The 10,974-nt window shown below is 29.6% G+C and overlaps 1 protein-coding gene across 1 annotated transcript; it reads left to right on the top strand.

Moving 5' to 3' along the window:
- Positions 1–6,513: 6,513 nt before the first annotated feature.
- LOC108323346 (transmembrane 9 superfamily member 7) lies at positions 6,514–10,376 on the top strand. The gene is made up of 7 exons (XM_017555772.2): positions 6,514–6,737; positions 7,399–7,563; positions 7,681–7,790; positions 7,942–8,050; positions 8,142–8,254; positions 8,746–8,896; positions 8,984–10,376. The coding sequence occupies exons 1-7, from the start codon at positions 6,621–6,623 to the stop codon at positions 10,139–10,141; spliced, it is 1,923 nt and encodes a 640-aa protein (XP_017411261.1). The 5' UTR covers positions 6,514–6,620; the 3' UTR covers positions 10,142–10,376.
- Positions 10,377–10,974: the final 598 nt, after the last annotated feature.

Below are 10,974 nucleotides of genomic sequence, written 5' to 3'. Positions count from 1 at the left end.
TTTTCCTTGGAGCAAACATGAAAATGGTTGAAAATGCTGAAAATTATTCCAACAGAAATGAAAGTTGGTGGTCGTCAATGATGGTTTGCATCCATCATTAAAGAAAGGTTGCTATTGCTCACAATGGTTGTTAGAGGAAGTGATCAAATCAATTATTATTTGTGCACTAATCTCTATAAACCCATTAGAGTTTAATGTAATCATCATTTATGTAGTATTTTTTTTCTTAAAATAAAAGATTCATGAATGAATGTTATATTGAATGATGGAAAAATAAATAAATATTTAAATTAGTTTTAGTCTCTATTTTTAAATTATGTGAAATTATTGATGTTATAATAATACATGTGAAACAAATATTATTATACATATGAAAATCAAATTCAAAATAAAAGAAAACGTGAAAGACGAGTTTATGATTGAATAGAATTTACAACTTGTGATAAAAGAAATGGTTAAATATATTTTTAGGTTTTTAACTTTCAGTGAAATTTATAATTAGTTATTTTTTAAAATTTTAAACTAATTTAGTTTTTTATTTTTAAAATTTTATGAATTTCGTTATTTTAAACTAGTTTTATTAAGTTTACTCCAAGTTTCAAATGTGTTTTTCAAATAATATTAAAGAAAAAAATGTATTAAATTATACAAATAACTCAAATATTATTATAAAATGTGTTAAATAAATTTAATATGAAATGTCTTTAAAATGTTAAATAAATTTAATAAAATTTAGTTAAAAATTTAAATATATTTTTAAAATTGAGAGTAAATTAAGTTAAAGTGAAACTAATTTTAATTTTAAATAAATAAAAAACATAAGCCTAAAATGAAATTTAGAAAATGAAATTGTGCATGTGACATAACTCTATTATTCCTTTGGTGGTGAGGGTGATCATGTGCAGCATTGGAAATAGGAGAGAGTAGGTGAGAAATATGAGAGTTGAGTAATGGGAAACATAAGCATTAATGAATGTTAAGCTTTTCCACACAAACAATGGGGAAACTTGTGTGTGTCTTTGTGTTTCTATCCTTTCAAAACACTTCCATCGCCTCAAATTTATGTCTAACTTTTCTTTCTTTCTTTTTTCTTCACCTTGTGTTTTTCTGCATTTATTACACTTTTTTTACTATAATATTTGCAATAATAATTTAATATTTTCTCTTATCTATTTTTATTTCAATATTTTTATTTTTATTTTAACGAGTCTATTGTGATATGATTATGATAATGAACTGACATTTTAAATACAATCACTCCTACATGTTAATTATCTAATTCTAAAAAAATATTAAAAAAATATATTAATGATTATCTAACACAATAAACTACATTGAACTTAAAAATAAATATAATAAGTTAAAAATATAATACCAAAAATATTATTAAACTAAGAAGAAACTTAGTTTAAAATTTTGGAAAAGTTAAAATATTTTAAATAATTTTTGGAAGACTCAAACGTTTAAAATAGAATTTTAAGTATGTGTGTGTGTATTTAAAAAAAATAAAGATAAAAAGAGTCATGTTCTCCTCTAACACTTTAGAAGATATGTTGATGTCTGCAACTCAACATTCAAGTTAATATTGGGTAATGATACTTAATTTTTATTTATTGTGAATGCTTTTGCTATTTCTAACTATGATGGTTTGATTTTATTATATAATAATAATTTTATTGAACATGATAATAATAACTATAAATGAGGTTGAATATGGTGATGATAATAATAATAGCAGCAGCAGTAGTAATTTAAAAAACACTATTATAACAAACTATAGAGATAATTATGTAAGTGATAATTATTATGATCTCATGGTGATTATAATAGTGTATTATTTTTTAAAAGTTTTAAAATTTATATTAATTTTAGATTTTGTGGATTTGATAATGAATTAAGGATTTCTTTTAAAATTTAAACAATGCCATTCCTTTTATCATGAAAAATGTATGGTTGTTATTAATATGACTATATAATAATTTGTTCTCCAGCCTATTTAATTAAAACATGCGTATTAGTGAGGAACCTTACTTGGCTTCCAAAGGAATTGTGATTAAACTCGAAAAGCCACTGAAAGAAAACAAAAAATGGTTGTTGCTTCCTGCACCCCGATTTACTTTCTACAGTCCTATACTAAAAATTTGAAATCTCTGTTTTACCTTTATACTAAAAAACCCAAAACCTTCACCTACCTACATGCTGCACCTTCCTCCTTCGTTTTTTTTCAAGTTTCTTTCTCCGTGCACTCTTTCTCTACATCCCTGGAATGTTTGTGTATACTTTTACAGTTTTTCTGCTTCTTTTCTCTTCGATCTATCTTTCTGAATTGTTTCATCATAGTCGAGTAGTGAATTGTTACATCCAGATAAGGTAGTATTAATCCACACCAACCAAAACGGAGTTATACTCATAAAACTGTCTCAATGCACATAAAATCATGATGACAAACTCATTAGTGAGAATTTGTGGTGTTGAGGGAGAACTATAACCCTATGTCGTTGTTTGGATTGTCACTTGAAGGTAAGTTTGGGAGGAGGAAAATTTTGAGGGATGTATGTGGTAAATTGTTGTTAAACATAAAATTGTGGTTTTTATGTGAACTAAGATGAATTTTGAATGAGAAGACAAACAAGTTTGATTATTGTCGGTATAAATAATAAAGATAAAAAGCAAGATGTGTTTATTTCAATCATGGTAGAGATTGTTGAGTTAATGAAAATAGCACATCTTAAAAAGTCACACGTTACTTAGGATAAACAATAGTGTGAGTGTTGGTGATTATATAGTGAACTTTAAGCTCATAATTGCAGTTGGGTCAAGTCAAAGACACTTTAAGCTTGTATTTGACTTTTTTTATACTCTTGTAATAGAGTATTGTAAGATTTTGGTTATATTCTTACTTTGTTGAGTGTAGATGTACTTAGAGTTAAAAATCGCAAGAGAGTTGTTTATGTGTTGTAAGAAAATTGATGTAGTAATATTCTTTAGTTGTCATTGGATAATGGTCATGGTTTTTTCTACAATTTTAGAGTTTTTACGTCATATCCTTATGTTGATCTTATTTTTCTATTGATAAGATAATTCATGGGGACAAAAGGCATTGATGTTCTCTATGATTTCTTCCCATAATCTCTCTCTCTCTCTCTCTCACACACATAAGTATATTTTGTGGGTATTCATGGATTCTGTGGGTTTTTTTACACACACACATATATATATATATAAACCACGGAATTCATGAATACCCACAAAATATACTTATATATATATATATATATATATATATATATATATATATATATAAGTATATTTTGTGGGTATTCATGGATTCCGTGGATTTAAAAAAATGAAAATATTTTCTAAATGAATATTTCAACAAGTAATGAGGTAGGTAACAAACAAACTATTTTAACACAAGTCAGACAACGAATAACTACTATTTGTGTTTCTCCATATTTGTTATCATCCTAGAATGTACATGATAGACTTTTAATCAATTAATTGGTTATAAAGAATAATTATTAGATATTTAATAGATAAGTCACTTTATATGTAAGAGATTTTTTACATTATCTTTAACCAATAACTTTAAGACAATAGATTTGTAGATTTATTTTTTTACATTGATCACCTTACTAATCTTCACATAATGAGATTTCTCAATTAGTATCCTTAAATTCCATATATGTTTGTGTTGCGTTATTAATAAAGTTTGAATGTAACAGTACTTTGACAATATGGACTTACTTATTTATGTAAGTTACTTTATTATGTTGGTATTCATCGAATTTTTTTTAAATCACATATCATTTAAATGTAAACATTTTTTTCATTTATTAGAACCAGGGTCACAAATTCATTTATAAGTAAACAATTATTTAGGAAAATATTATTTTGAATTACATAATTATCGTGTGACACAGGTCAAACGAATAAAGTCACAGTCAAATAATTTAATTCATTTAGGAACAATTGCTGAAAGGAAAATTATTGCGTGTAACATCAATTGTATCGTTACAATAGTTAGATGTATCAAGTCACAATCGAATCATGATGTTTTGATTATTACAATCTTAATTAAAAAGATTTGCACCTTGACTATCAACTATAACTTTTATATTAGTGGTAACATTCAATCCTTTGATAAATATACATTAATAATTATTTATTAAATAAAACAATAATTTCTCAATTATATATCTATTGCAATGCCTTGCAATTTTTTTATATCCTTGACAAAAAATCTACTTAAAATCATCAATAAATTTTAACAAATCTAAAATTATTTTTAGATTCCATTAATTTAAAAAACACCATAATAACACCAAATAACCAATTTTTATCATTTTTATTTTATTTTATACCAAAGGTCTCAATTTTATCCATTATTGAATTTAAGCATATTACAACAATTTAATTGTATACATTACTTTCATCCATGATTTAATTATCTGTAAAGGTTCCAAACTCATTAACCTTTCACAAAGCAAATGCAATAACATTTAATAAATAATATAACTTTATTAAATCAAACAACTAAACCAATACTAACATCATCCAAACTATTTGTGCATTCAATAATATCCATTCAAAGTATGTATTCCACTATAAATTTTCAACATTCAACCTCAAGTGAATTGAAAGTAAAACCAAGTTCAACTTTATATATTGAACATTTCTTATGTCTCAATGAAACAAAGTTGAAGAAAATGAAGAAATAAAATATTAAGAAAAACTATGAATCATCTAAATAAACTTAAATTTTTAACAAATCACAAAAGCATGCATGTCTTCTCAAAGAAAAAGATGGACCTTGAAGGAAAGAAGAACAAAAATAAATGAGAGAAGATAAAGGAGGAATGGTGAAAGAAGATATAAGAAGAATAAATTATTTTTGAAATATTATAAAGAAATTTTCAATTTACTAAATACAAACTCATACTTGCTAAGTCCACCCCCACTTTGATGGAATGTTTTATATTATCATTGAAAAGAAAAGTCATGAATATGACCTATATCTGCACCATCCATAAATAATATTTTCAGCTCTTCAACTTACATATATAATCCCATCACATCAAAATCTAAAATTACCCAACACACTTCTCATACATTATTTAAATATCTATTTAAATAAATTAAATCTTACACATAAGTTAAATTTAATTATCATTTTTCAAATTATTCACACATTAATATTAATACACAAAAACAAGTATGTGCGCATTTAGTAGACAAAAATATATTTTAAAGTAATAATCATATATTTGTATTTTTTTTTATCTTGACGAACAAGTTTTTACTTTAAAATTAAAATATCAACGATAGAAAAGGAAAACAAAAAGGTAATCAATAAAAAAACAAATAATACAAAAGGAATCATACCAAACAAATAAGATGAAAATGAATGGAGAAATATTACAAATCAATAAACCATAGGTGCAACATTAAGAAAAGGGAAAGAACTACAAGTGTATTACCTAAATTGAAAATATTCAATGTTCATACATTTGAATAAGTTAACGTAATTATCCAAATGATATACGAATATTTATTATATAATGTTTTTATATTATGTAATGTGTTCTCTAAGAAAGACACTCAATACTTCAATGGACTCCAATTTAGTTATAAAAATTATTTTTGTTCTTCTACAGTCATTGAATGCAAATTTTTTAATTAATTAAAATCGTCCAATTATTTGTTAATTGTAATAACATTTCATTCGAAATAAAGAGTTATAAGCAAATTACTAAAGCATGGTAAAATGGATATTATAAATTAATGTGTGGTAGATATTGATTTTGCCATTTAAGCTAATTGAAAATGAAAGATATGGTCTGGTATTCATAACATTCTAAAATTCTAAAAAGAGTGATAGAGAGAGATTAACTACTTCATTAGAAAGTGAGAAAAGATTATAATCGGATTAAAGAAATTAAACACTTTTTAAAGTGATAGAGAGAGATGAACTAATTAATACTTATTTATTTATTTTAAAGCACTTTTATATATTTCCAATGTCTAAATTCATATTCAGACCAACATAATCTCGAGCCAGATCAAGTTCATATAATATTAACTAATTAAAAACATATTATTTATTTTCTATCTATGGTTAATTTTCTTTAAGACATGAGGAAATTAAGCTTTATAACGACACTGCCTCATCTATAATAAATTATTCTTGTTATATTTCTAAGTATATTATTTTCATATATTATATTTAGATTATTAATGATAGAATAATATTTTAATCTCGAATAATTAAGTAATTGAATCTTACGGAAAGAAGAGAAAACATGGCAATTTGTGATTACGTGATAATCTAAAGTATCCTTATATCATTACAGTATATTAATTAAAATTATAAAATAATTTTACACATTTATAGGATCTTAATCGCAGTAGTAAATGAAGAATAAATGTGTTTAGCAAAATGTCATTTAATTATTAATTAATAGTTTTTTGCAGTCTATGGGTAACCAGACTTAGTAGTAGAGTAACCAGAAACAGAAACAGTAGCACTTCATTGGTTTTATTTTATTTTTTGCATATATCTGTTTGTCTATCTTTCTTTCTTCTTTTCTTCTCCCACATCGAAACGAACAAAGGTAGCAATGAAGAAGAAGATGAAGGCAAGCACCGCCATATCCCTCGTCTTCGCCGCGCTCTTCCTCTTCTCCTCCGTCAACTCCTTCTACCTTCCCGGCGTCGCTCCTCGCGATTTCCAAATTGTACGTTTTCCATTTCTTCTCTCTCCGTTCCTTCCTTTTCCTTTCTTTCAAATTCCGCGCGATGTGCTTCGTTAATTTATTGATCACCTTTAATTTGTCGCCACGCTGCTCGGATCTAGGGTTTTGCCTCTGATCTGTGTGGAACTAGTCTTAATTTCGTCTTGCGCTGTGTTTAGGATAATGGATTTTGTGTTCGTGAAATAACTGAATTAGTTTTGGAGGATTCCGCTGTTCTGATGTTTTTTATTTGCCTTAATTTAGAATGTTGTGGGATGGAATCGTTAGTTCCGTATAATGACAATCGAGTTGCCGATTCCGAGGACGGAATCTCAGGAGATCTTCGGGTTCGGTTACGAGCTCTTTCGTTGGTGTTTGAGTTCCTCTTTACGCTGTTTTCGAGGAGGTTGATCAATTGCGACGATATGAAGTTTGGTTATATTTGTATAGGTGCACGTGGAATCTGTATGTGTAATGTGGCTCGTGATTGACTTGGTCTTAGGAAATATAAAATGTAGTGTGTCATTTGAGAGTTGGTATATGCTGATTCGGAACTTGGTCGAGATCGGGAGAATTTCATTTCGATTTGTGTTGTCTTTTGGTTTCTAATTTTTTGTGAGGGAAGAATGAAGATACTGAGTTGTTGTTTCATGTGTGGCATCAGGGTGACCCCCTTTCTGTCAAAGTGAACAAACTATCATCTACAAAGACTCAACTTCCATATGACTACTACTTCTTGAACTATTGCAAACCCTCCAAGATAGTGAACAACGCAGAGAATTTGGGAGAGGTGCTTAGAGGTGATCGCATTGAGAATTCAGTGTATACGGTGAGCTTCTGTTGTCTCATCCTTTGACATTTGGATAAGATGATGGTGTATTTCAGTGGCTACTGTTTTCTTGTTTAGCTTTGTCAATATAAAAGGTCTGTTGTCTTCTTTTTCCAGTTTGAAATGAGGAAGGAACAGTCTTGCACTGTTGTCTGTCATCATACGTTAGATGCTGAATCTGCAAAGAGTTTTAAAGAAAAGATTGATGATGAATATCGAGTGAACATGTAAGTGGTAAATGTCTTGGAGCGAGTGCTTAGTTATGTAGTATGAGTTCATTTTAGTAGTTTGCTATGATTCATTGGCCTGTCTACTGCTTGTCTATAGATTTCTGCTTTGAATTCCATTCACCCTTGAAGCTCTGAATTGAATATGCAGGATTTTGGATAACCTTCCCGTTGCTGTTCGTAGACAAAGGAGGGATGGAAGTCCCTCAACAACATATGAACATGGATTTCGTGTTGGGTTCAAAGGAAACTATCAAGGGGTATAACTCAGCTTGAATTTTGTTATATAGTTTAATTTGAAGAATCTTTTTTGTCACTCCATACTGTAACAAATTTACGTTTTTCCTACAGAGCAAGGAGGAGAAGTATTTTATCAATAACCACTTGAGTTTTAGAGTCATGTTTCACAAGGATCCAGAAACTGGTTCTGCTCGTATTGTTGGGTTTGAGGTCACCCCAAACAGGTATTGCTCTTTCTTTACGTCTCTCTGTTAAGGGGGTGGTGCATGCTAGTGTTGGCATAATATGGATGAACTTGGTTGGGTTTTATAATTTTATATTTGATAAATACACACACACCAATATATATATATATATATATATATATATATATATATATATATATATATATATATATTTGTTTTATGTCCGGAAAAGTATGCTGTTTGTAAGAAATAAGAATGAAACAAATTAGTTAGATTTGTATCTAACAGATCTTAAATTTTTCATGATGTCACATTTATTTGAAGATAAATAATATTTTGGCATTCGAATCTTGTAAATGGGCTCTTAGATAATCCTTTCTTCTTTCGTGGTAAGTATCATAACATAACTTGTGCCTTTCTTTACTTATTGAGTCTATTTCTCCGAAGTAAAGCACTTGTATATTTGATTTCAAATGACGGCTTAATGTGTGTTTATGTCTTTCTTGTATGAATTCTGTTGCTGTAAACAGTATAAATCATGAATACAAGGAGTGGAATGACAAGGACCCACAGGTAACAACATGCAATAAAGATACCAAGAATTTGATGCAAGGTAGTACAGTCCCACAAGAAGTTGATACAGGCAAGGATGTCGTATTCACATATGATGTTTCCTTTAAGGTATTGCCAGTTAAAATCTTAGCTACTCAAACTGTCAACTAATTTATTACATGATATGCTAAGCCAAGTTTATTGGTATTTTTCCAGGAAAGTGGTATCAAATGGGCATCACGGTGGGACACATATCTTTTAATGAATGATGATCAGATCCACTGGTTCTCCATCATTAACTCTCTGATGATTGTTCTTTTCTTGTCTGGAATGGTAGCAATGATCATGATGAGAACTCTTTACAGAGATATTGCTAACTATAATCAGCTAGAAACCCAAGATGAGGCCCAAGAAGAAACTGGGTGGAAACTTGTTCATGGAGATGTTTTCAGGCCACCAATCAATTCGAATTTGCTGTGTGTTTATGTTGGTACTGGTGTTCAGATCTTTGCAATGACAGTTGTGACAATGGTATTTGCTTTGCTAGGGTTTTTGTCTCCTTCTAATCGGGGAGGTCTCATGACTGCGATGGTTCTGTTGTGGGTTTTTATGGGCTTATTTGCTGGGTACTCCTCAGCACGTTTGTACAAGATGTTCAAGGGCACAGAATGGAAAAGGAATACCTTGAAAACTGCTTTTATGTTTCCGGGCATTCTTTTTGCTGTCTTCTTTGTACTTAATGCTTTAATCTGGGGGGAGCAGTCCTCTGGAGCAGTCCCTTTCGGAACCATGTTTGCTCTAGTCTGCTTATGGTTTGGTATATCAGTACCCTTGGTCTTTGTGGGCAGTTACCTGGGATTTAAAAAGCCGACTATTGAAGACCCAGTGAAGACTAATAAAATTCCTAGGCAGGTACCTGAGCAGGCATGGTATATGAAACCTGTCTTCTCAATTCTTATTGGAGGCATTCTTCCATTTGGGGCAGTGTTTATCGAACTCTTCTTTATCCTCACATCAATATGGCTGAACCAGTTCTATTACATCTTTGGCTTCCTTTTCATAGTGTTTGTGATCCTATTAATCACCTGTGCCGAGATTACCATTGTGCTTTGCTACTTCCAACTGTGCAGTGAGGATTATAATTGGTGGTGGAGATCGTACCTCACTGCTGGGTCCTCTGCCTTGTACCTTTTCCTCTACTCAATTTTCTACTTCTTTACAAAGCTAGAGATTTCAAAGCTGGTCTCGGGCATCCTCTACTTTGGATACATGATAATTGTTTCATACGCCTTCTTTGTGTTGACTGGAACTATTGGGTTCTATGCTTGCTTCTGGTTTGTTCGCAAGATTTACTCTTCGGTGAAGATTGACTGATTTTAAGGCCATCATATAGTGGATGATTACATCGGGAACCCGGAATCCGAGAGGCTTTAACAATTAGAGGACTCAAAGCAAATATTGCCGGGAAGTTACCTTTTTCCCCTACTCCACCCTTGAAAACCCTTTTTGTTTATTGTTAGAGTAGCAGATGGATTGTTAATTTGTTACAATGTTTTCAAATATTATTGTGGTAGTTTCTGAAGTAATGATATGTCTGCATATTTCATCATGACACAACGAAGTGATGGACTATTGAATCAGCGATTAATCTTCAGGGAATGTTTGTCATGAGGATGTTTGACTGGTTTATCAGACTTGGATTACGATCAGGGCACTGGGTTAATAGGTTCCTGGCGAAACCAAATAAACTAGTATATATTAAAATATACAAATTGTTACATGCAAACTCCATTCCTAGAATAATTATAAATTAAACATTGTATTCTATAAAATGTGGTCCAAGGTTTTTATACGATGCAAGAAATTGGACATTAAAATGTGGACTTAGAAAATAACTGCATATACGTGTTTTCGTATTATTATTTCCTAAAATTTAGATAAAAATAAAGAGGATCAATTTGGTAATGTCCTTAAAGTCCAGCCAGCAAATATGTAACTTACAAAGAATTTGCACCAGTCCGTTTTTCACATTTTGACCTGTCACGACGTATAGATGACCACTTTGATATTTCCAAAGAAAATGTTATTTTAACAATTTATTTTATAATTCTTTTACAGTAGCTTGATTAGTTGGTTTTAAATATATATATACTAACTAAGATCGTTGGTCTATTTTAATATACTAATAAAATATTTAAAGAATAATT

Source organism: Vigna angularis, chromosome 9, assembly GCF_016808095.1.
Source record: "Vigna angularis cultivar LongXiaoDou No.4 chromosome 9, ASM1680809v1, whole genome shotgun sequence".
Lineage (NCBI taxonomy): Eukaryota > Viridiplantae > Streptophyta > Magnoliopsida > Fabales > Fabaceae > Vigna > Vigna angularis.
This window is presented reverse-complemented; position numbering and strand designations above follow the sequence as displayed.

Coding starts and splice junctions, on each gene's coding strand:
- LOC108323346 (XM_017555772.2), top strand. CDS start 6,621: ATGAAGAAGAAGATGAAGGCAAGCACCGCCATATCCCTCGTCTTCGCC. Junction 7,564..7,680: donor TTGAGAATTCAGTGTATACG/GTGAGCTTCTGT, acceptor TTCTTTTTCCAG/TTTGAAATGAGGAAGGAACA. Junction 8,897..8,983: donor CATATGATGTTTCCTTTAAG/GTATTGCCAGTT, acceptor GTATTTTTCCAG/GAAAGTGGTATCAAATGGGC.